This window comes from Charadrius vociferus, unplaced genomic scaffold, assembly GCF_000708025.1.
Source record: "Charadrius vociferus isolate BGI_N301 unplaced genomic scaffold, ASM70802v2 scaffold650, whole genome shotgun sequence".
Classification (NCBI taxonomy): Eukaryota; Metazoa; Chordata; class Aves; order Charadriiformes; family Charadriidae; genus Charadrius; species Charadrius vociferus.
The window spans coordinates 5,630,318-5,656,759 of record NW_009646736.1 but is presented as its reverse complement, the minus strand read 5'-3'; the positions used below and the strand labels follow the sequence as shown (position 1 = coordinate 5,656,759).

Sequence of the window (26,442 nt, the reverse complement as noted above, 5' to 3'; positions counted from 1 at the left end):
CGCTTCCCAGTGGTGGGTCGGGGGGACACTCCCGGGGCCCTCCGACCAGGCTGGGTGACTGGAAACCACCGGCCCGGCCGGTTCCCGCGGGGTACCGCCATTGCGCTCCCCTCTCGCCTCAGCGTGTGCCCCCTCTCCCTGCCGCCTCGGCTGTAGTCGCTTATCGACTGATCCGTCTCCGAACAAAACGGGTTTTGTGAGCAGGGCACGGCGGGGGCTCCCGTGGGACTGGCATTTACACACGTCCCAGTGCGTAACAGAGCTGTGCAAGAAAGCGTTAACTTTGGAACGTGAATATCGGGCTGCTTTTAGTTTGCGTGGCTCTTGATTTTGGGATCAAGGGGATCTCAGGAATTAAGTTTTTTTTTTTTTTTCTTAGCTGTTGCAATGAAAAGATCGCAGCGAGGGGAAGCTGCATGGATCTGCGTGGGTTTTCAGAGATGGAAGAGGGTGTTCTCGGTGGGGTTGACCTTCTGGCGGGAAGCCCGGCCGGTGGCTGTGCCCTGGCCCGATGTGCTGCACGGCTGCTGAGCTGCTCAGAGGCACCCGCATCTGAGCTTAGCAGCAAAGCCAGAAGGCTCTCTGAGAAACCCGGGTTCCAGTTTGGACTCCCCAAAGGGGCTTATGGGTTCCCCCTGTTCCTGGGGGTTTGGGCTTCTTTATTCTCTCTGACCTGAGGAAGTCTTCTAGAGATCACACACCCGCTTCCAACCGCGTTTTAAAAGCGACAAACACTGTTTTGTCTGTTGCAGTAGATTCAGAAAATTAAGAACAAAAAAACAACAACAAAAAAAGGCAAACCTAAATGTGCTTGCACAAGCTTTCATAAGAATGCTGGTTTCTGTGAACTAGTGATCGTAACAATGCTGTGTATCTTCCGTGAACAGGTGGAATCGCTTTATCCTCGTCCTGGCTGGGTTGAACTAGATCCTGAAGTGCTGTGGAGTCAGTTTGTTGGTGTAATAAAAGATGCTGTACAAGGTAATGGCTTGAGAAGGTAATTAATTACACATCAAAATTAGTAAAGTTAGTTAATTAGATAACAAGGCTGGTTTTATTTATTTAAAAAAAAAGTACTGAAAATTCATCATCGAGCACAGGTCTACAGCATACACCTATTCAATCATTAAGTAAAATAGAACCTTTAATTACTTCTTTTTCTTCTGTGGGGCCAGATTAGGATTGAAGTAGGACCAGAAGCAGCGTGCATACTTGATTTACATGTCGGTGACAGCGCCTCGTTGCTCCAGCTTTTTGTATATGTATCCTTCCCCAGTGTCTGTCTTCCTTCCTCCAGATGCCTCTGTGTACAAACAGAGTAGGCTTGTTTCCTCTTCTATTTCCCCACTATTCCGCTGCTGCTTTGTGTGTGTGGATGTGAGTCTATGAGAGGATGAAGGCAGTGTGCTGCATAGTTGTGCTCAGTCGATTACAACCTGATATTCCCACTTTCCCCATTCAAACTACAGACAGTTCTTGCTGTCCAATTTCTGTATTATTGTTCTTTTCTATTTGTCCTTCAGCCTAAAATTTCCTAGTATTCCATGCACTAAAACATATACAACTCCCTTTTCTGCTGAACTTCTGATGCTTTTTCTTCCCCTCTTTTCTGGATGCTGCTCTAGCTGTGTGCTTACTCTCTGCAACTCCCACAGCTTTCCCATTATACTAGCTCTGGCATTCTGCGATCCAGCGTGGATCACCTTCTGTGCCCCACTGATGCCATGGCCCTGTCAACTGCGCCCCAGCTGGCTTTCTCCCAGTGCCCCCGGCCTCCTTGTCATGTGTGCGTGCATCATACTCTCTCACTCAGTGCCTCAAGTTCCTCCTGTTCAGCTCCTCTTGCAGTCTGGTCTCCACGTGTTGCTCTGCCCCCAAGCCTGGCTCAAGCCAAAACTGCCCTTGTCTCTGCCTTTGGAAGGCAGCCTAGGGGACAGGGGAAGTAACCATTACCAGGTGTAAGCTGCAGCTGATTATTTTGGGCTCTTGGTTTGTTTTCTCAGCAGCCAAAACTACTGTCACAAGAATAGCAATGCCGCCTCAACCCCTAAAGACCTTACTAGACCACTCCTATTCTGTGGGGCGAACCAGGAAGCAAGATTTTTCAGCTAGTTTTAAAAGGGGAAGCTTTTCTTGTGGCCAAGCTGTGTGCACTGTCGGCAAGTTGTTTCTAAGTGGTTGTGTAATGTAAATGAGTATAAGCCCATGCTGCTGTCAAAAGCAGCAGTCCCACCCTCCTTTTTACAGGGTTGTTTCGAGTCCAGAGCAGTTTCCCGAGTCAAGTCACTGTGCAGTTGTTTATGCCAGCAGAGCTTCACGAATATTTGTGCCAGCGTGAGAGAGGGTGTGGTGCCAGGGGCAGGAATGACTTTCTGAAAGCAGAAGGAAGGCATGGGAGCACTTCAATTTACAAGGCTTGTGGAGCTACAACATGTGAGTCTGTGCACATGTGGATGAGCTGATGTAGTTTGGTACTGCCTAAAAGTGAAAACCATATCTGGCTGAATGGTGCCACCCCTCTCTCTCACTCTGGTACTGATTCAACCCTTCCAGGAGACCACTTAGCTGAAAAATACCTGTGTTTATCTTCTGTGTTGTTTTCCTCTTTAGTGGATGTTAGCTGTACTCATGTAGGAGTCTGGAGAGTGTGATAGTTGACACAGGGAAAGTGGTGGGAGCACACAGGTTGTGGAGATGGGGAGGAGTAACACCACTAATCTGTAGTGAGCTGCAGTACGACTGGTATGGCTTTGCCTTCAGTTTAGACCCAGCTGCCTCTGAAAAAGAAATACTGCCATTCTCAAGCCACCCGCTCCCAGGTCCTCCTCCTCCCATACACTCCCCCTGCCAGCAGCACTTGTGCAGGCAGTTGGAGCAGGTAGCCTTGCGAAAGCATTGATTTAATTTTTGGCTGATTGAGGGCCTGGATACCACTGCCTGCATGAGTGCACGGGCCAGTATAAGGGAAGGTGTGGAAGCACGTGTAGAGGTCGGCGGAGCAAGGCGTGCTCTTTATGAAACCCCTTCTGTAATTGTCACTCAGAGGCTGTCGGTTGTAGGGTCTGTAGCATACGCTTGTGCAAATGAGTAACTTTGCACATGAAAGTTAACATAAGAACATGTACATGAGCAGGACCTACTTAACCTGTGATTTGTTCAGGTAGCGGGATTGAGAGCCCTTCAGAGTAGCAGTACTTTGTACAAAATAAATAGGCTGTCATTTAAGTGGAATTTCTCAATGTATGGTTTTTTTCCCCCAAAATTTTGCTTGTGGAAGCATGCGTGGCAGTACTTGGGAAGCTGAACAGAGCTGCTTTGAAAATTGCTGTGGACATATGTATAACTGTAAATAATTAAATATTAGAAAAAGCATTCTGTAACAGTTATTTGAAGGTGAAGTTTAACAGCAAAATTGGTGTATACCCAAATGTACATTTTTATGCTTCTGAATTTGAGGTATACATTGCATTCAGTGATACGTGGTTTAGGCAAATTTGTTCTTATGAATTTTGAAAGATTGCTTAAGGAATATAGTATTCAAGGTGAGACATGTCATTATCAAGGTGACATAAAACATCATTGCATATTGACATTAATCTCTGTACTGCCTACAGAATCAATCTAGTTTTGTTTCCTTAGGGAATTTCTTTCCGTAACTTTGTAAAGATACTTCTGTTTGTGCTTTCATTCACAGTCTTCCATGTGAAATGCACATTTTAATTGGTTATATAGGCGTATGTAACCTGCCTGCCTGTCTCTGGGATTGTTGATGTTAAAGCCTTTCAGAAAGTGGAAAGGGTCAGTGTGCCATAGCTGCTTTTGTAAAATACATAGGTTTATTTACCTGCTTTGAAATCAGTTGTCTGATTCAGAGTTCTGCGATATTTCACTGTGCTAGCCACTTAGTTGGCCAGCCTGTAGAGATTTATATTCTTTTAAAGTACTAATTCCCTAAATATTCAATAGGTTTTATAGTTATATTGGAAAAGTTGTATTTTTGTTTGTTTCTTCAAATAAATGCTTTTTTTTGGTGTGGTTTGGTTTTGATTTTTAGCTGCGGGACTTCACATGAGGCAAATCGCTGGTCTTGGCATCTCAACGCAGAGAGCAACTTTCATTACATGGCACAAGTATGTATGTTGTGTGTTGTTTAAAATTAATTTGTATTCATAGACTGGATGGGGGCAGACTCTAGAAATGCCAAGTCACAACCCGAAAGCTGCAAATGTCAGTCTCTCATGTTCTCTTGTGTTTGCACAGCCACACCTTAGAGCAGTGCAGAACGGTTTATAAGTGTATGTCCTTTTTGTTTTGTTCTTAGTACTTTGGAAGAGGTGAATAAATAGTTATTTTTTAAATCTGGTGAGAAGTCTCATGCTCAAAATGTCTGTGTGCCTATTACTACATCAAATCCACCAGGAGGACATGGACTTGTTTTGGGAATTGACCTAGTGTTAAGTGTCCTGATTGGAAATAGTGAATGATGTTGAATTTGTTGGGCAGTGTATATTCTGTAGTGTCAAATGGCGGCGTTCAAATACTGTTTTTCAGGAGGACAGGGAAACCGTTTCATAATTTCATAAGTTGGCAAGACTTAAGAAGTGCGGAACTTGTGAATTCCTGGAATAAGTCCCTTCTGCTGAAGGTAAAACTGTGCTGAGCTACATACTGCTTGGACATATTAGAACTGTTTCATTTTTATGAAGAGTAAGAGCAATATATGAAATAACTGCAAGTGTCCTGTTAACACATTAATATGACAACAACATTTAACTGAGCAAGATTAGCATAGAAGATAGTACCAAGAAAAAACTCAGTACTGATAGCCTGAAGGTAATTAATTATGGGAAAAGATATCTGTAGGCCTAGCACTTGTTTTGTTACTTTTTAGTCTCTTTGTTGTATTAAATGTTCCATGTTAACACTGCTAGAGCATAATTTTTGGATGTAGGTAGTTCTTGGTTGGCAGTGGTTTGGGGTTTTTGTTTGCTGGGGTTTTTTTAATGTGCTCTTTGCTCAGATTATCTGTAGAAGGTACATTTTATGTGGCTCATGGCTTCTGCTTCATTCCTTTAGAAGAGAAAGATTTGTTCTAAGTGGAAAAACTGAAGGTACTTTTCCCCTCAGTGGAAACTGACTAGCACACTCACAATAAGAAGCTAAATTCTTGGGTTTGCTGCTGATTTCTTTTGTGAATGAAAACTTGACTAATGATTAAATTGCGGTTAGTCTAGTAGAATATGATTGAGCCTGCGTACTGTAGGAGAACTTTCACTGGAAGTACATAACACTGTCAACCACATCGTGCATTGTTCTCGTATAGGTGACCTGTGTTCGTAATGCAGTTCGTCTGTCAGTGTGCCAGCAGACATCAGTAAAACAGACTTGCTTAGTGCAGCTGCTCCTTCCTGGGGTATTTGTTGTGGAAAGGCTATCTGCTGAAATCCTATGTAAGGATTCTTTAACAGAATTTTAGCTTTCTAAGTCTAATCTCATGTCAGCAGCTTTCATTTGTGTTGTCATCCTTTAAAGATAATTGGTCAGAAACCTTTAAAGGGAGAGATTAAAAATTAAGTAACTGTTTTCTTTTGAAACAGGTAGTTCATGTTATTTTTACAGTGCTTCATTTCTTGACTGGGAATGATCGATATTTGGCACCAAGTTTTCTTACTTTTTCTACACAACAAACTTCTATGAAGTTGTCATGGGTTTTTAAAAACATACATGAGGTAAGCTGGAAAGGGAAAAATAATAGCTTTCTTAAGACGTAATAATGGCTAGTGACTTAGTTTGGTTCTTCAGTTTTGAAAAAAACTCTTCAGTTTTGTTTTGCTAATTCTTTTCCTCAGAAGAACCAGAACAAAAGAACTTTTATCTGTGTCAATGTTTAAAGCCTTTCTACCTAAATATCTACTCATGATTATACAACTTTTTCCTCTTATTTTGGAAATGTGTAGTAGTGTAAAGTTTTCTTCGTGCATCGGTAACATAGTTAAATCACCTTATTTCACTTCATATAACTACACAGTTAGGAATTGTACTTTGTTTTAAAGTTGTTTGCACTTTCGCATGACAATTGCATTTATTGTGAACTAGCACTCTTATCCTTCCAGTCTGCATTGTTCCAGTGTTTACAGTTTCACAAATAATATCATACTGAACAACCAAACTCTGTAATTTATTTTGCATTTGCTTGTAGTGTAAATTGGAAAATACGTGTAAAATAAGTTGTCCTGGAATAATCTAATGCACTAACGAGCACTGAGGTATTTGTTGCTGTATTCTTTGCTCTAATCCTTATAATTTTCCTTGTTTCTTCCTATTGTATTTATAAATTTAGTAATTTTTTATGTTAATTTTCAAATTATTTTTTAAGAAAATGGTTATCATCAATTTTCTACCCTGTGTAAAGAAACCCCAAAATCTCTTGTTTTGTCTGGTATTCTCTGTCACAAAACTAACTATTGAGAAGGTCAAGTATAATTTTTTACTGGCATGTTTTGGTTGGACCTGTTGAAACTGTGAGGTGGGGATTTGGAGGATTATAGAATTGAAGGTTATGCAGCTGCTGAGTTTTCAGTGCAAGATGAATGTTCTCCCACATTTTGTCAGCCACTGATTATTAGAATATGTGACTATCAAACCAAGAAGTTCAAAAATTCTTGGCTCTTAATTATAGAGAATAATGTATTCAGTCATATTTTGAGTCAGTTAGTTCGTATGTGCTGCTTCTGAATTCTGTATATGTACACAGATCAGTTAGTAGAAATTAGATGAAACCTGATTTTCCCATTTTAAAGGGGAAAAAAATTCCAAAGAAAATAACATTTTGAACTCTTTACAGATGGCATAGACCAGAAAACAATGGTTCTGCCTTTACTGTTCTCAAGCAAATATTGTAAAATACACTTATTTCTTCTGTTTCTGTTAACTTTTTATTTAAGGGCAGTACGCAGGACTCTTTCTTTGTTCACCACTGTTATAATTATGACTATAAAGTTTCCCTTTTTAAGGCTCTGATGCCACCGCTGTAGATTAATTGCAGCTCTTTCTTTAGCAGAAATTGTAAGAAACTGCTTATTCTCCGATAGGAGCATGAACTGTAGGATAATGTTACTTATATAGCCGACTTGCCCTTTTTTGAAGAAGTATCGGCAATCGGAGACTTATTTTCTGGGGACATTGTCATTAACCATGAAGAAAATGAGAAAAGGAATCAGGAACTACGTTCCTCTTTATTGTACCCAGTTGTAAATACTGTTTTTTGTACATACATTTGTTCCCAGGCTGAAGAAGCTGCCAAAAAAAATAACTGCTGCTTTGGAACAGTTGACACGTGGTTGCTGTATAGATTGACTAAAGGTGAATGTTACAGTTCCTCTTAAATATTAATAAAGCATACTGGAATCAAAGTAATGATGTTCATGACTGTCATGATATATCCTAGAATTCAAATACTTTTTTTTAAAATTTGTGCTTTTTTTAATAATTTATGAATATTGTAATATATTAAGTGTTTAAAAAAAAGTAACTTCTGAATTAAGTATTCTTTGGGCCTACCTGAAAGGGTAGTCAGAAAGGGAAATAATTATTCAGTATAATCAACCTTTTAAGCATTTAAAATTTCAAAAGGACTACCAAAAGTAATTGGCCTGGATTGGAGAAAAGTACCTGTAAAAGAAAAACAAAGAATTTTTACAAATGGGGAAGAATTACAAGTTTCTGTCCTGAGGGATAATGCACAAGCAATTGGATAGATTATTGTAGACAGTGATTCAGTCAGTGTGGTGCATGTTGTCAAAGGTACTGACTCTCTCCTAGCCAGTTTCATGAGGGTGAAATACGGTAATTAATATATGCACGTTATAGCAGATGAAGTTTGTGTGGTTTCTGTGCTCATTGTGTTATTTATGACTTTGCTTATAGACACTTGGTTTATATTTCATGGGAATCACTAAGTTGTTTAAAGAAAAAGTATGTATCTAAAATCTTGCTTTGTTCTGTTTTTTAGGTTCTGTGTATGCTACAGATTACTCAAATGCCAGTGCTACCGGCGTTTTTGAACCCTTTACGGTATGTGCTTTTCTCAAAAAATGTTGTTGCTGTTGTGCTTCTAAGAGAGTTGCTGACATTTTTACTTTTCCCATATTATTTCAGAAATGTTGGAACCCCACTTTGTGTAACTTACTTTCCATTCCAATGTCTATTTATCCTCCAGTGAAAGACACAAGGTAACTATGAAGGAATATTTAAAAGCATATGATAATACCTATTAAATTAATTGCCTTTACAAAAATACTACGTGATCTGCACAGACAAAGTAATATATAAATGCACAACAAATTTTTTTTTTTGTATGCAGATGTGCTTTTTTAACACTACATCCAAAACTTTATTTTCACTATCAGTGTTTCTTAAAGTGATAGTTTTAATGCTTTCTTTAAAATAAATCGGTAGCATTACCTTTCATATGTGATGCAGACCCAGGCCTTGCATATCTAGATTTCATTTTAACAGAAAGGTCAATTTAGTGTTGTGATGTTGTTCCATAACATTTGTTTTAAGCTTCAACTTCGGATCAGCTGACTCTGAAATTTTTGGGGTACCTATTCCAATAATGGCAGTGGTGAGTGAAAATGTTGTCTTACTTAAATCTTTATAGTTGTACCTGTATTCTTTTTATCTAGCTTTGATATAATACTTGCTTCTTCAGTAAGTATTCTCTATTCTTTCTCTACGACTTAACTACAGTAGAATTGCTTGTTAAATTTTTCTCCAAAAGCTCAGTTTACAACCTTAGGGGGAAAGGAGGAGAGAGGAACGGGAAGGGATTTCTGGAGGTCGAGGTCCATTAAGGGTAGATGACAAAATGATTAAGCACTGAATATAGGACTTAACAGAGCTGTGTTCTGCTTGAAGCTCTGGTAATGTCTCTATATGCAACAACTGATTTTAAGCCAGATAGAAGGTTGTGCAGTGGGGTCCATCCTGGCTTGACTTCAGTAAGACTCTACAGAAATGTGAGAGTATTTGTTAACAGATCCAGTTGCAGTACCTTTTATTTCTTTTTTTTTTTTTTTTGGTAAAAATAAATGGAGAATAACATGTTCTTGCCTCAGTGGTTAGAATTTGGATAAGAAAACCCCATTATTTTTGTAAAGTGATGACTTGCAGAAAAAACTGCTTGAATTGAGATAAATGGAAAAAATGTCATCTAGCTAACGTGAATTTCTCCAGCTATTTTTAAAGAATTGTACACTAAATTTATCTGTAAATTTACTGCTTTACCAAGGCACAAGCATAAGTAAATGCATTTAAGAACAATCATCATTGTTGAAAAATTGAACATGGAATAACTTGGTACAGGGCAGGTAGCAGAGAAAAAGGAAGGTGAGACCTCAAAACTTCAACTTTGTATCTGGGGAAGAGGAATTCAAGCCAACCTACTCTGTTCTACTCCCTGGGATTGCAAATGCCCTGCTTATCCTTGTCAAATACTAAACCATAAAATATTCCTTTTGTTTCCATAACGTATTTTTCAGTGTTGTAAGTAATACTAGAGAACTTCACGTTGTGTCCAAATCTGGTATAATTTGATTTTAGTGATAAGCCTGAGTGTTGGAATGGCCTGCAAATACTTAAGAAATTGTATATGAGTCCTCTCTTAATGCTCAATTCCCTTCTAAGTCATTATTTGTATTCAGAACTCTGAAGCATTTGCAATGGTATTTTAAAATCCAGCAGCATTGCAGGTTGGTAGTTGGTAGCTAACTTATATTGGTTTTGTTGGTACTGAAGGTCGCTGACCAGCAGTCAGCTATGTTTGGAGAATGCTGCTTTCACCCAGGAGATGTTAAACTGACCATGGGAACAGGTGGTTTCTGGAATGTGAATACTGGAGAGCATCTCTTTGCATCACGGAGAGGTAAGATAGTCAAATTTTGGGTTTAGAGTATTTCACGTTACTTGGCAGCTGTTAATGATGAGGTGCAAAAAGGGATAAAACAGGGTTATGCTTTTCCTTCTGTCTTTAGCTGTAGAATAAACAGCTTGAAAGTGTTTTCAGAACAGAAGGCTGGAAATTTTTAATTAGAAATGTAGATGTTCGTTATTCTGAAATATGCTTCTCAAGAAGAGAATTTAAGTGTCATCACTAGTAATTATGTCTGCTACCTGCATCCCTCCTTTTTTTTTTTTTTTTCTTCACCTGTTCTTCTTGATAGCAGTATTATACAGTACAGGAATGGAGAAAAAGGGGATTGGTCCTCTGGCTTCTCACATCAAAATGTTCCAGTGGATCACTGTAAGTTCCTCCTCTTGAGCCCTTATGCTTTGAAGTACCTGCAGTGAGATAATGCAGGATTAGCAATTAGTTTTCTTTTAAAATACTAGAAATAGGCTCCCCAATATGTTTCTAGTGTTTATGTCGTTCTGAACATTTGTGGTCTGTCCAGCTTGTTTATTTGTCATAGATGGCTATTTGTCAAGAGAGCAACAGAAGTAAATTTGCCTGCACAGTCTCTCTGTCTGTCTTATTTTTGTAGAGTTACTAATTTCAGGAAGCCTACAATTTAAAATGGGAGGGGTGGGGCTGAGGAGGGAGGACAAGCAGTATGCTAAGCAGACTTTTTCCCACTGAAGTCTGGAAGGGCCTTGGCAAATACAGGAGATGTGTCAGAACTGAATAGCACGGACACTGAATTCCCTATGAATGCAAATGCTTTTTAGGCTAATTAATGATGTCATGATGATGATACTCTTACTTAAGAAAGCAGATGTATGCAGTCTGTGGAAATGTAATAGCAAAAACATGCTGTAAGATTTTTCCATTTTCTGGGGGTTTTTGTGGGTTTTTTTTTTGTTTTTTTAAGAAAATATATGGCTATTGTGATCTGATAGGAGTTGAAATCTTCCAGGCAGTGCTGTGAAACTTTTACTGCTTTAGGCTGTTACTTATGTTAAAATTATTTTCCTTATGTTCTTTGGCTGTCGTGTGGTACGGTTAGTAGGACAGGTTAGGTACCTAGCTTTCTCAGTGCCCTTTGCATGAAATGTAAAGTGTTCAATCTTTAAAGTTGACTTATGTGTTTAAGACTGCAAGATGAATCCCAAGCATCCTTGTGCAAGCTATTCATTAGCTGCTGTTCTAGTTTCTGATCTACATTTAGTAGATATATGACAGTTTAAAAAAAAAAAAAGTTCCTTCAAGAACAGCACTTCTTACAATTCAATGATGGAAACATGTTGTATAGATTTTAAATCTACCTCTCTGTCTGATAGTTCTTAGGAACTATGGTAATGTCAAATGTCATGTTGATGCATTCCCTAGTGGTAGGTTATTTTACACTACTAGAGTTTCTGGTATGAGCATCTTTAGGAAGGCACCTGATGGGCTTCTTTGTCCCTCATTAGCTGTCCTTCTCTAGGACTTCTGACTCAATGGATTGTTTGGTCTTGCTGCTTTGCAGCTTCACCTTTGGTAGAAAATAAAGGATGTAAGGGAGACCTGCATCAAGGATCTGAGGTACTGCTAATTGTTTTCCCTTGTTTGCACCAGTGCCTCCAGCACTAACCAAGTTTCTGCAATTGCACTAGGACTACCATGCCACGCTTTTGGACACAGGCAAGCAAACTGGTGATGATTCTGTGAGAGACAGCTGTATATCAGCAAAGTCACCTTGAGAAAGTAGAGAGAATCCCTAGATCCTTCTGATGCTTCTCAGGTTCTGTAGTTATTGGGACCCATTTACCTTTGTTGCATTACCTGTGATCTCCGAGTCCTGAGCAGGGTCCCATAAAATGAGTGCTTTCTTCACTCCAACAGTTACGGTACTTGGGTTGGGTGAAGTTTTTATTGCAGTGGCTGCTGAATACTTTGGTTCTTATCAAGTGACCTGAAAAAAACATTTGTCGAGCTGCAGTGCTGAAGAACATCTACTCTTCAGCTAGATAATGAAGTTTTCTGCTTCAGCATTAAAAGCAGTACTCTGCAGGACTTCTGTGCTATGTACTTACTAATACAGGTATCAAACGAGAAGGTCTTTGTGTTCACACTGACAGTTTTAAGTAGTATGTCTCTCTTTTCTTTGTTAAGGTTTCAACATATCCAAGGGGGGCAAAGAGGAGAGCAAATTGTCAGCTTTATCCTCACTATCGGCTATTTATTTCTAATGTAATAGTATACTCAAGCAGAGAGCTCTTTGAAAGATGCTATACTGTAGTTTCAAATAAACTAACAGTGTTTGCCCTATGTATTTCTGCCTTCTGAGAGATAAGGAAAAAAAATGTTAAAGTCATTGAATGGTTTTTTTGAGTCACTGCAAAGCCAAAACTCTAGAAATCGTAACTTCCTGCAAATCTCATCATGTAAACCATGGAAGTGTTAATCTTTTGTAGTTACAGAAAAAGTATGTCACCAAATATTTTTGGTGAGTTTGGATGTTTCTTTTGTTGTTTATATTAGGCAAACATACAGGTAAAATGCTGTGGTTAACTGACAGTAGCCTTTGTTGGGGACAAGGATGGACAAACTGTGAAACTTGGTTTCTTTTTTTTGCTTTCTATATGAGGAAGCATTGCATATTGAAAAAGGAATAAAAAAGCATATCACTTTTATGTTCTGCGTTCTAAGTTTGTGTTGCCTTTTTTTTTGTGAATATGTCTGTTTTAGTATTTGTGCTTCCCATCTGAAATCCCAACCTTTGTGTTTTATGTTTTGGGGAAGTAAATTCTGAATTTTTAGAAACCATTGGGGAAAATTAGATAGATTGAAAACAAATAGGAAAACGTTGATAATTTTTTAAGTATATACAATCTCTTATTTAAAAAAAGAATTAAGTGCAGATAACTATTCTCTTTAGCTTAAAGAGGAGGGTTTTTTGTGATTTGATAGTAAATTTTTTTTAGCTTAACTTGGGTTTAACGAACTATTGTTCGAGTTTCTTGTAATTCCATCACTAAATTTTTAATCAATATGTTTAAACTCTATCAGTAACATTTTTTTTAGCTTGCATTCTGCTAAGGAATTGAATAGAAACTGCTTTTTTTTTTTGTGGGGTTTATTGTAGGGGGTGTTTATATGTGTTTTTTGGGAAACATTTAATTTAACTAGTATTTTGTTTTGTTTCATGGAAAATAATTAAGGTCTGTATCCACTGATTGGTTGGAAGATTGGAGAAGAAGTTGTTTACTTAACTGAAGGCTGTATGTCAGACATCGGCACTGCCATAAGATGGGCTCAGGATATAAGTAAGTAGTTCTTTAATTTTGTAGAGGGTAAAATATTACTACTTAAGAAACTGCTTTATGAGGTTTTAGTTAAGTTATTAAGCTTAGTTTTATTATCCATGATTGAAAAAACTAGCCTACATGTTTTAGTCAGTGGAAAAATGCACAGTCTCATTTGTATGTTCTCTGCTGTGTGCGTTTGCTGCAGGCAGTTCAGTTTGCACAATCATCTCCTCATCAGACTCTGCCTCTCAGACCCTCCTGCCTATGTAGGCTTTTATTTTCCTGAAACATTTTACTCTTCACTTGCTTTCTCTTGAGCATGGCAAACTTCCTGATGCCTTCTTTTGGTTGTTTTTTTTTTTTTAACCTGGTATTCAGACGAATAAAAATGGTGTAAAGAACACCTGTCTAAAGTTAGATGTGTGCTTTTTTAGGGTATTTGGACTTGAATTTTCAATTGAGGAGAAGCACAGAAATTCACTACCCATTAAGTCTAGGTAGCATGATTGTAAATGCAATATTCTGCAAACAGTTGCTGTAATGCTTTTGAGATCTCAAGCTGTACATCTCAGAATTAATGACAGGTTTGACTTATATGAAAATAATGTGAAGAACTTTATTTTTAAAAATAGCGTTTTTGTGCGTGTTGCTTCACATAGAAGTAATGTGCCTTTTGGCTGTGACTATTAGGTAATAAAAAGATTTGCATTCCAGGTTAATAAAAGACTAAGAAAAATACCAGCTCTATAGTAGTTGATGTTCAAAACTACTGATTGTTTATAGGACAACTTTTCTGAGTGTTCGAATAAACTATTCACTTGGATTACTTCAAAATTCAGTACATCTTTACTAGGGTGCAAAAAAGAAATTAGTATCTCAAACTTCAGGTTGTCTGGGAAAGGTTTTCCTGAAGCGTAGCTCACCACAAAATTCCACATTTCTTGAATTTGTCAATTTCTGGTGCATATGTGCATATACATGCTCATGCATGTGCCCATAAGGATTAAGTATGACTTGATTGGTTCTCAGGGGTTCATCTTCACTCAACGTTTGACTGAGTCTAGAGAATAACAGCCACCAGTCTTTTGAGGAAATTAATTCAATACACAGTTAAGTGCTGCAGATACAAGTATCAGTGGTGCACATATAAGCTTACTGCGTCAAATTCCATGCTTGAAATGGATACTTCTCATAGAATCATAGAATGGTTAGAGTTGGAAGGAACCTTAAATATCATATAGTTCCAATCCCCCTGCAATGGGCAGGGACACTTCCCACTAAACCAGGTTGCTCAAAGCCCCATCCAGCCTGGCCTTGGACACTTCCAGGGATGGGGCAGCCACAACTTCTCTGGGCAACCTGTGCCAGTGTCTCACCACCCTGACAGTAAAGAGTTTCTTCCTAATATCTAATCTAAATCTACCCTCTTTTAATTTAAAACCGTCACCCCTCATCCTAAATCATTAACCCTCATCCTATCGCTACACCCCCTGATAAAGAGTCCCTCCCTGTCTTTCTTGTAGGCCCCCTTCAGGGTACTGGAAGGCTGCTATATGGTCTCCCCAGACCCTTCTCTTCTCCAAGCTGAACAAGCCCAACTCTCTCAGCCTGTCCTCATAGGAGAGGTGCTCCAGCCCTTTGATCATCTTCATGGCCATCCTCTGGACCTGCTCCAACAGGTCCACATCCTTCTTACTCTGGGGGCCCCAGGGCTGGACGCAGTACTCCAGCTGGGGTCTCCCAATAGAAATTATCTATACTCAAAATTGATGTTATTGGTATATGCAGAGCAATAGTATAAAGGGTTTTTAACTGGCCAGTAGTGAAATAGACATGACCTACAGTTGCTACCACAGGTAAAAATTGGAGAAGTTTTAGAGGGAGATAAAAAAAAAAAAAATGGGCATGCTCTCTAATAAGCAAGACCTTTATTTTCTGGAAATGAGATCGCACAGAAACAGAATTGAGAAACTTTTATGAGCTTTACAAATAAAGAGAAGGGTAAAACTTTTGCTCTACAGAAGGAATTGGGCCAAAACACAAGGTAAGCTAATGGCCTCAGTAAGGGTGGTGATGGTCAACATGCATGAAGATGAAACATGTAACAGTGGCTAAGGTTTGGAAATGGTTTCTGCAACAAGACAAACTTAGTTTAATGGGCTTCTTTTGGTGGAATCAGATCCCTTCTAAGAATTTTGAGAAAGTAGTATGGGGAAATTCAAGGTGAAGTCAATTTTACTTAATTTTTTCATTTTCTGTCCTGACATAGAGGTACTATATATAGTTCAGCAACAGCAAATACAACAAGAAGGAAAAGATGTAATTTAGGCTTATTAGTCTGCGCACAGTAGAATCCAAAGCTTTCAAACAAATTTATGAAGGTTACAAAGATAAGTTGAAACTCCTGGTAAGTTACCAAGATGGATATTTAAAAGATAAATTGAGCTAGGTTAACCTAATTTATCTTAGGAAAAAATACTTTTTAGACAAAGAAAAGCAAGAGCATTCATTTACAGGAGACCTGTAGTCTTCTGTAAAAACATGTTATGCGGCCACATAAGGACGTTATTAGTAAAAACTGGAGATGGGTGTTAGTAGAAGGATGTTGTACCACATGCAGTTGCAGGTGGGTAGAGAACAAGCTGAAGAGGGATGTCTATAGAGTTACTAAAGGAGACATCTGGCTAGATGAAGAATAAAAGTAGTGTCTGTCAAAGAAGTGATATTAGGACCTACACTATTTATATTTATGTGTCAGTCACTTGTAAAAACATTAAGGGTGCTGATAGTCCTTAATACCCATCATATTCTATCTCTGTAGTCATTTGGTGCTTGGGCTGACAATAACATCTTTGGGGGGAGGGGGGATTTTTTTTTTTTTTTTTTTTTTGCAAATCTAGGCTTTTAGCATACTTAGGGTGCCATTGTTAGCTTTCTTAATCCCCATTTATGTCTATGTGGAAAGCAAATGACCTGTTACAGGATGTGGAGGTTAAAAAGCTATAGCATAAAAGGATACTCTTATATCTGTTAAATTTAGTCTTCGGCTGAATAGGATTTTTTTTTAATGTGACTGATGGACATGAAATACAGGAGGATTGATGGTTTCCCTTGGAACATATGTTTTGAGAATATTACAAAAGGAAATGGTCTAACTCTAGATTTTTGTCTTTTAGTAATATATGAAGAAATTGAAGTAAATAATAAAAGCATATGACTTATGCATCTTTACAGATCTTTTCACCAATGTAGATGAAACAGAAAAAATGGCACGGAGTATTGTTGATTCTCAAGGCGTTTGTTTTGTTCCAGGTTTTCAGGTAAAATTATTATTAATATAACTGAGAATTTATTTTTAATAACACAGTTAAAATTTTAACTTTTACATGTTTAAATGTAGTAGTTTTCATCTTATCACAGTATTTACTCTGTACTACTCGGGTTCTTATTCTCTGTACCTTACCACAACGTATGAAGATCTCTGTCACATGAGAATGCTTAAACACCACCATGCCCCATGAGAAAAACCCTACAAAACAGGAAAGTTACTTCCATTTTGCAGAAGCCCTGGGGGACAGATAAACTGAATGGCTTGCCCACAGTAGCTCAGGCACTGCCTGCAGAAACAGAAACTGATCCCATAGCTTTTCTGCCACATGCAAAGCACGGTTCTAATATAATTAATTTTATTCTGCCTTTTTTCAAGATGTAGGTTGTAGTTCATCAGAATACTTAATCGTACTTAAATATGAGCAAGGTTGCAAGTCCTAGTGTTACAAAAAGCAAAGATAGTAATATTTAGACACTTCTTTGATACGCAGATTTTAATCCGAGTTAGATTTTTCCCCTTTAAAGTAGGGTTTGAGCCTTGTTACTGAGCACAGCCTGTATAGTAAGGAGTTCTTGGCATTTGTTCTCCACTTTAGTCCCCTTCATTTCCCTGTAGCTTGCTTTTACCTTCCCCTCTCTTTGAGGAGCTTCCTGCAATTACTTGATCTCCTCTGGGTCACAAGCTCTGAGTTCTTTCTACTTGCTTTCCATTTATGCTAGAGACTTATGTATCCTCATGCCCGTTGTTTCCACCTCTGATTCATGATAACTCTTGAGTTTCATTACAGATGTGAGTTACTGTCCCTGTGCTGAGGCGGCAACAAGGGTGATATTGATACTGCAGTTCAGTCTAGCATATTAGTCTAGATTGGAATTGATGGGAATTCCAGTTAATGCATTACATTAAATGACAAATTGGGATAGCTGGGGCACTGACATACTGCCTATTCAGCTACAAAGCAGTTGCTTCCAGTATGACTTTGACAGTTGCTAGTAATAGTTTATAATTTGTCACCACAAAATATGACAGAGCTGCAAGTCAGAGCTCTTAGACAAACCTTCATATAGCATGAAAATAAACAGGCTTTGCTAATGTAGCCATTGCTAGCTTAGGGACTGTGCAGAGCCCCAACATTTTTTTCATCTAGTTATGCCACTTTCCTAAGCAATATGAGATAATCTGACTAACAGCACTTTCAGCAGCATAGCTCTTTGTACATTGTGGGTTTGTCAATATGAAAATAACCACGTCTCTACAAAACTTTGTTTTTCTAATCAGTGTTGTTGTCCAGGAGAAAGTCTGTGGTGTAGCCCTGGTCTCCAAATTGTCATTTGGAATATTGGCATTGTAAACTGTATTGGACGGATGGACCAGGCAAAATTAAGGGAAAACTGTTGCTGTGCTGTGGGTGTTGAATAATGTCTGCCATCACCTGGTTCTTTGATGTATAGACATATGATGTTTGAACCTGTCAGGTGTTCAAAAGTTGCTGTGTTACCCGAACAAAGAAAAGCCATTTAGATGAAAACAGTTTTCTGGGTTTTTTTTCCTCAAAAATCATCACCTTCTCTTTTCTCTTAGAAGTCTTAGATAGTAATTTTTAGTTTTGAGTATGTACATTTTAGAGCTACGTGGAATGTTTTTGACAGCTCATCAATCTGTGTTGGTCCAAAAGTGATTTTATTTTGATTTTTGTTGGTCTACCCAGCTTGATTTGATCATTCCCAGGACTAATGTTTTTTCTAAAGAAACTTAACATCTTTAACCTTACCTTTGTGTCAGTGCTGTATGTTAATGGAACAGGGCAAAGAAGAATTTTGTTTCTTCTGCAGGTAGCCCAGCTACCTTCTCTCAAACAGCCCACCTAATAATTATATTTATTTTTAGGGGTATAAAGCTTGATTATGCTGAGATGCTTCCATTTAGCATTTACTGTGAGTAATTGTGCTGTGAATAAGCAAATGTTAGCCATGCCAAATTTCAATATTTGCAGACAGGAGTCTGAGGTATACAAATGTTAGTCTGAATCTTTTTTTAAACCTTTAATTCTATTAATATTCAAGTTCTAGAGATGTTGGTCAAACCTCTTTTTTGGTTGGTTGGTTTTAGTTTTGCTTTGTGGGTTTCTCTCCCCCTTGCTTTCTTGGCACTGCCCCCAGAAGGAACCCCGGCTAGCTTCTTGGTAAACACACAACTCTCCCTAATTCTAATATTCCCAGCCCAAATTTAGAAGCTGTACTTAGAAAACTGCATGGATTTCTCTAACAGTGATATCTAGTTACCAGTAGTAGTAGTATCCACCAATGTGAATTTCTTTGCCTTTTAAAAGCCTTGCTTATTTCAGTGGAACCTGCTTAGCTAGTAGACTCATGGTAACAGAATCTGTATCAATTTAGAAACTGAGTGGATTAAACGGTATGAAAAGAGACGTGAACAGTTGAACACTGCTGGGACTGTAACATGTCTGCTTAGCTTCACTGGCTAGATGCTAATACAAGTTGATTGTATAGTAATGTTTCTTAGACCTCAAAATAATAGTGGTTGGGGAGGGTTCTTATGAATCCCGTATGTTCATTTCCTACACTGAGCAAAATGTTTCTCTACTCATCCATACTGAGCCAATAAGAACAAGTTTCTTTCTTACTGAATTCTATTGCTGTGATGCAGTACACTGAGAGGAGCATCATTGTGAAAGTGTATTTGAAATTGAGTCCATATGCGCATTAATCATTTTTCCTCTTACTCCTTACTGCTAGAAACAGGGATTTCCAGGCTTAATTTGCTGTGGTTAACAGCAAAAATTTAGGACTCTTCATTGGGGTGTGTGCATATATCTGCACTGCTACTTTTTTATTTTTAATGATTGGTTCTTTCAAGATACTCACCCTTATGTACAATATGAGTCTATGCTTTTTACTTTATTATCTTGTGTATAAAAATCTGTAAACTTGGAAGCCATGGATCTTTATTATGCAACTGGCCTGGACAAGTGGTTCCATTCTTAGAATGGGAAGGGTACCTCTATGTGGAAAAAAAATAATATTTTCTTTTACTGTAATGCAGAAGTTGCTTCTATTTAGGAACTTTCGCAAAATGCCTGTTTTCCTTTTGGCTGTATGTACCTATCCATATGTATTATTTTTTTTTAGCATGTTAGCATTTTCTTAATTTACTCTGTAAGTACGTGTGTATATATTTTATAAGCATGAAATTCAAACTTCTGGTAAGTGTTGTCATAATTGATATTTAGCACAATACAATTGGAAAGGATTGTTTTAATTTAAAAACTACTGTCTACAGTGAAAATAAGATTTAACATTGTCACAAACTGGGTATGGACGAGCAAACTAGTATTTTGTGGTAAAGTTCATCAGAGCAGTGGAAGGGTGGAGAGATTCATCAATCCATTAGAATTTCAGTTGGACTCTGTTTATGAGTGTCACTGAAAACAGGCTGTAGTATAAACTAATAAAAAGTATTACTATCCTTTTCAGTGTTACTTTTAAAAGTCTATTCATCTTTCTTTCACCAGTTCAGGAATGCTTAAAAAAAAAAAGCGTGTATATGAAATCTTGCTAAAGAACAGCAATATCAGTGTGCCCTGTCCTAGACGCTTAGTGTACTGTACACTATGTGTATTTTAAAGAGAAGTCATACAGATTAGTGTTATTTAGTATTTCAGATTTGGAAGAAGTCCCTTAAAACTTTTTCCTATTGAAAGAAGCTGTTTGAAGTGTTCACTGAGTTAGCTAAAATAACACTATATACCTCTTACATACTGTTTTCAATTTTCTTCTTTCACTATGCTGCCTGTAATTGTCGTAAGTTATTTTTTTTCTTACTATTTGACTCCTTTCTCAAAAGCAAATACAAATACAATTCACTGGACTCATGGTGAAATCTTTTCTGCAGGTTTCTGTGAATGACCCATATTTATGTGCCTCTTTCATGGGGCTGAAACCTTCCACTACCAGAAATCATCTTGTACGAGCTATATTGGAATCTGTAGCTTTCAGGTACTGCTTACTTAATTATCTTGCTTCTATTTTCTTATGTTGGTTTTTATTTTGGTCGGCAGTGTTAAATGGATACATGGACTTCTGCAATTTGTAAAATATAGTGTTAGTGTTACCATCACTGTTACATTGAAAAGGAGTTTTAGTTGCATTCCTTTTTTTTCTTTAACACTTTACAAATAAACTGGTGTATATTTATTAGGTCAGAGTTTTTGTTATTAAGTAACCATATAGGGATTCTTAAATTACATGTTTTCTGCATGTTCTAAAAATGCTTTCTGTTTAAAGTTTGTCTTTACTCTTCTGACGGTGTTTTGTCAGAAGTTGTAGCCCACTCCAGCTGTGTTTAAAGTATTCCTGAAGCTTGAAGTTTTGTATTAGCTCTTTGGCTAAACTTTGAATTTTTGGTTTTTTATAAAACACAGTAATAGGTATCTTAAACATCTTTAAAGATGTAAATAGACAACAACTTCCAGATCTAACTGTCAAGGTTAAAGATGTTACTGCTAGCCACTGATGATACCGTATCAGTAGCTCGCTGTGGAACAGATTGGTTCTGCCTTGCAAGTCCACCCAGCATGCCTTGAACTGAATTTGGATATGGTTTGAGCCTGGCCCACACTGCACTCTGGCCGGCTAGGGAACACTGGTATGATTCCTTCCATCTAGTCACCGGCTCTGCTTTGGGCATAGTAACCTGCCAAGAAGCAAAAAGGATGTCTGGAGGATGGGAACGTTCTGAATTGCCACAATTGTTTCTAACCCATATTTTTCTGCACTGTAAGAGAAACGTGAGATGCAGTAATTCCTGAACTCTGAAGCATGGGTCTCTTGAACACAGGGATGTTGAGAGTGTCATCCAATTCAAATACCTAACTAGGAAAGGGTAGAGATCCTTTGTCTTTAGATTTTCTCCCATTAAATGAAATGGTTTCAGAACAAGTCAAACTTACAGCCTTCAGAGGTTCTCTTTAAAGAACAGCTGGATAAACTCTGACACTCTGTCAGCCTATTTTCCTCACTCTAAACCACTTGTTACATCAACATTTGCATCTTGTCTGTAGACACTTACCAGTTTCAGATGGGAATAAATGTACCTTCTACAGTGACTTACTATAGAATGCGCCGTGATTTAGCCATACTTGTGTCTTTGTAATGATATATAACAAAGACCAGTTTCAGTCTTTTTTTCTTTTATTTATTTATGCGTTTTGGAAACTTGTTAGGTGTTGCAGCTGTTCTGACACAACTGAGGCATTTTTTGCCTTGTATTTTCTGACTATGTAGATACTGGAAACACATTATGGAGTATATAATGCTTAATTCAACTAAATATTTTTTTAAAGAAACAAACAGCTTTATGATATCATTGTGAAGAAGGTACGCATTCCTCTTCAAACTATTCGGTAAGTTCCATGTAACTTAAATTTTATATATAGGAGTTTGATTTAAGCAGGTGTGAACTTTATTAGGCATTTTATCTTACTGTAAAAATTCTGCTGCTAAGAAATAGATGACTACCGAGTCAAATGTTAATGTAACTTTAAAAGTGGCAGTAGAGACTACCCACAGAATGGTCAGTTATTAATTAAACCACTGACATTGGTGACTGTCAGTAGGTGAGTAATGAATTGCTCTAAATATTTATCTTTTTAAAAGCAAATTCATGTTTCCAGGTAGCACTAGAGTGCATATAGCAATGCCTTCTACAAAGGCCATTCTACCCTTTATTATCATTCTTTAATACTGAAATTTTTTGTGCCGAGTCTGTTGTGGACTGAGTATTTTTTGAAGACATCAGTTAAAACTGGATCTATTTCTAAGGGAAAGAGGAAAAATATTTTTACAATTCAACTGTTAAGACATTTGTTTTGCTTCAGTCTTTGAAGAAGCAAATCAAATTTAGGTGATGTAACTGTTGATCCCTAGAATACGCTTTTCACAATGTCTTGGAAAACTGTAGCTGAATTATGAGCTGCTGGAAAACTACATTGTATGTTTCAGTAGATACTTTGTTTGGACACAGTAGTTGTCTTAGGACCTCAAGCCCTCTCACACTGAGAAAGCTCTCCAAAGTTTCTACTTCTGGCAGCCAGGGGTCACCATGATACCACGGTCAAGAAGAGAGAGGCAAGGGTTCCTGTCCCTCCTGTGGCTTTTTTCCTGATACCCGTGCAAAGGAAGTGGTAGACTGGCAGGCATGTAGACAGTCGAGAAATCAAACTTTTCAGTAGTGGAAGAATAGTGAAAGTACAAAGTGGGGGGAGGTAAAAGTGTGTCTTCTACCACGTACTGGGACAGAGTAGGCACAGATAAAGAAATAGCCAGGCTTGGGATTTTAATGAAGAGGAAAAGAGGAAAGGTATTAAAATTTTTTATTCCTTAGGAAGCTATTTACATAGAAAGTTGCATCCAAAATTTGTGAAGTCAAAGTGAAAAATGGGAAGTGTGGAAGCACTGCCTAGAGAACATTAGAATTCTGATCCCATTTACATTGTAATGTAAACTTTAAAATTGTGTGATCATGTTCTGGTTTATTCATTAATATAAAATTGCTGTTTCATATAGTGAGTGTAATAGTTAACTATGATCATTAGCAATTCAGCTTGTGGATTAGCATTAGAAGATACACTGAATGTTTTTTCAGTAGGGTTGTAAACTGCTCTCCCATCCTTTTGTCTACACATCTTTAGTATCTATCCATTACCTTTGATTTTTTTTTTTTCATTGTTGTTTTTATCCCATGAATATGTTCATTCCCTTTTTAGCTATTGTCCCATATGCCTCCTTTCTTCCTGGCCTCTGGCTCCTACAAGCTCCTACAAAGTTGTTGTTTGCATTAGTCCTCTACATTCTTATTTGCCTCTCTTTGCTTGTCTCAACACCGTCAGGGAAAGCACAGAGAAGAAACCCTCAGTTTTAGTCCTCACATCCTATGTTATAGCAGTCTGCGGTGGCCTTTACAAGAATGATCCTGGTGGTCCCTGGACTCCTGAAATGTCACCTATTTACTTGTTCTGTGAAATTGCACAACCCCAGTCAAACAGCATGTAGGAACTTTGAGCTAAAAGATGTACTATACAGATTGAATTTTCAAAGTATCTAGCAGCAAAATTTAGCTACACATAAAACTGAGTATTTGGAAATTTTCTTTATTTTTTCCCCTTCTAACTTGAATCAAATTGATGTCTTATTTTTAGAGAAGAAGGAAAATGCACGTCACTGGCATTAAGAAAGTGTCTTTGCCAGTTAAAGGTTTTTATGCCATAGGGTAGAGGTGGTAGCCCTGCTTAACTGTATGTACAAACAAGCAAAACCCTGTAACATCACCAATCGGACAGTGTATCCTGATTTGACTTTCAGAATCAGCCAAAACAAACACTTATGCAAAAGTTTTCTGAGGCATCACGTTGTATAGAAGATTTCAGCTGGCATATTTGAATTGAAGGTTTCTAAGCAACTGTTCAGTTTTATTACCCAACACTTTCTGTAGTAATAAATAGTAGGTGTCTTTACTGCACCACATTTGATAGAATCACAGCTCCATACCTGGCTGGTATTGGAGTCCAACAGCATAAAGAACCAATTTATGACAATTCAAAGATTGCTTTTTGTTATAGTTATTTTGTGTTTGCAAGAGTGATTACTTTGCACGACTAGTAATCGCTCTTGGATAATTAAAGATAAACATTGTTAAGTTCTAATTTTTTCCATTAGAAGGGTTTCTGATATGGTGCATTTAGGAAAATAAATAGATGGAAGCCTCATTCACGTCTTCCTCATAAAAAGAAGCAACTGTGAAGGCATTTTAGCTAAGTAGTACAAAGATTTTGTTAGTAATAAAAAAAGTACTTTTCCAGATCTGAGAACACTTGAAAGGGTTTGTTTAATGTACTGGATTTGGCTGTTCTCATGTTGTGGTGATAACAATGTAAAGGGTCTGTTATAACCCCAAACATTTCAACCAGGATGACGTGTACTTTTGGAAGACAGAGCCTTCAAAGATTTTGATAACGTCTGTCTATCATTCCTCCCCCAGTTTATAGGCATTCTTTTTTTTTTTTTTTTTTTTTTCCCTCTCTCTAGGCACCTTGTGCTGGTGTCTAAATTTGGCCATACAATGGAAATGCATTTGTGCATGAGTGACAGGAAGATTTATGCATAGGTGTGAAACCCCAGAAATTGTTTTCTGAAATTTTGGCAATAAGCATTTGAACTAAACACTTTTTTTTTTTTTAACCTTTTCTTCCCCTCTCCCTATAGAGCTGATGGAGGTGTCAGTAATAATAGTTTTGTCATGCAGATGACTTCAGATTTAATTAATAAGAAAATAGAAAAACCTGCAAATGCAGACATGTCTAGTCTTGGTGCAGCTTTTCTAGCAGGCCTTGCTTCAGGTATGTAAACGTTTAAAGGGATTTTGGGTTTCTCTTCGTAATGCATGTCTGTAAATAAGGAAAAAAAAATCAGAAAAAAAATAGTGTATAACTTCAAATAATTGTAAAAACTCCAAACTGTAGCCATTTTTGTGGGAATCCAAGGTAAGTAGTGTTTGTTTCTCTGTATAGTGCTTTGTACCCATGTGCTTGTATTTGATGGACCAAAGAAAAAGATGATAATATCATACATAAATCAAGGACCTTATTTGTATTTCTAACACAGTGGCCCAATTTGCTGAGCCATTGCGTGTTTGTTTAGTTTTACATAAATGAATAGCGACAATAAGTTTGGTGTGAAAAGTATCAGCATGTATGTTTGTAAGATTCATTTACATTTACAAGGATATACTACTGGCAGAGAAAGAGGTGAACCCTGTCTTGCCGCCTCCCATCTTGACCCTGACGCTGCATCCCTTCCCATGTTCAAACTGCCCGGAGCGCGGTGCTCGGTGGGGATGGGTCACGTGGCAAGGAAGCTGCCGCGCTGACATGCAGCGGTGGCATGCCGACTGAAGCTGCGTCCTGTCATCTGTGAACCAAGCCTTTATTCTTTAAGATTTTCACAGAAATAAACACAACGGCAGTACAAAATAAATAATTAACAGGAAAAAAATAATCCAGCTCTACTCACACAAAATTGTTGTGTATAACTAACCAGACTTAAAACTACAAACTGTCAATGGTCTTGCTTAATATCCACCTACAAAATATAGTTCCATTAACTTCATTAAATTGAGTTGATACTCAAATAACACAACTGGAAGATAAAAACTATATGGTCAGGTAAGACTTATTCAGCAATTAAAGCTGTAAGAAAGTTGCCGCTCTTGACAGACAAGAACAATTCCATAATCTAAATTAATCTGAATATGTAACACCAGCTGTTTACTGCCATTTAGGCAATTTTTAAGACAGTAGGAAAGCAGCTAGTGTGAAGGTTTTGTTTCTGTGGCCCTTCTTCTTTGAGAGGGACCTGGAGCTGAAAGCACAGTGTGGATGAAACCAAAGGGAACTTCAGTGTACCAGAGCTGTTCCTTGGAAACTGTCCCAGTTAAGCAGATGTGCTGTTGTCAGGATTCCAAACAAGTGGATGCTATTGGAAAGGAGTTTCACAATGTTAAAACTATGCTTCCCTCTGAGAAAGTTGTTGGTTGAGTAAAGAAAAGCTGTCATGATTTCTCACTGTGTTTCTGCTTTGGATCTCTTGGAAATAAATTAAAACAACTCAAAAATAACATATTTGCAGTTGAGCCTGAGAATGAACTTTCTGTTTATAGGATTTTGGACTGACAAAGAACAACTAAAGAAGCTAAGGCGAATAGAAGCAGTTTTTGAGCCCCAGAAGGACTCAGAGGAGTACAAACCTGCTATGGATATCTGGCTACAAGCAATGAAACGCTCCCTGCACTGTTAGAAATTGGCATTT

The 26,442-nt window shown here is 37.8% G+C and overlaps 1 protein-coding gene across 1 annotated transcript; it reads left to right on the top strand.

Annotated features, from left to right (window-relative positions):
• The first annotated feature begins 887 nt into the window (after positions 1-887).
• Positions 888-26,442, top strand: GK5 (glycerol kinase 5 (putative)). Its single transcript, XM_009890050.1, has 15 exons — positions 888-981; positions 4,055-4,130; positions 4,552-4,645; positions 5,598-5,729; positions 7,287-7,362; positions 8,012-8,073; positions 8,158-8,231; positions 8,566-8,626; positions 9,799-9,925; positions 13,144-13,248; positions 16,465-16,550; positions 20,474-20,577; positions 21,924-21,983; positions 24,841-24,974; positions 26,294-26,442. The coding sequence occupies exons 2-15, from the start codon at positions 4,069-4,071 to the stop codon at positions 26,428-26,430; spliced, it is 1,314 nt and encodes a 437-aa protein (XP_009888352.1). The 5' UTR covers positions 888-981; positions 4,055-4,068; the 3' UTR covers positions 26,431-26,442.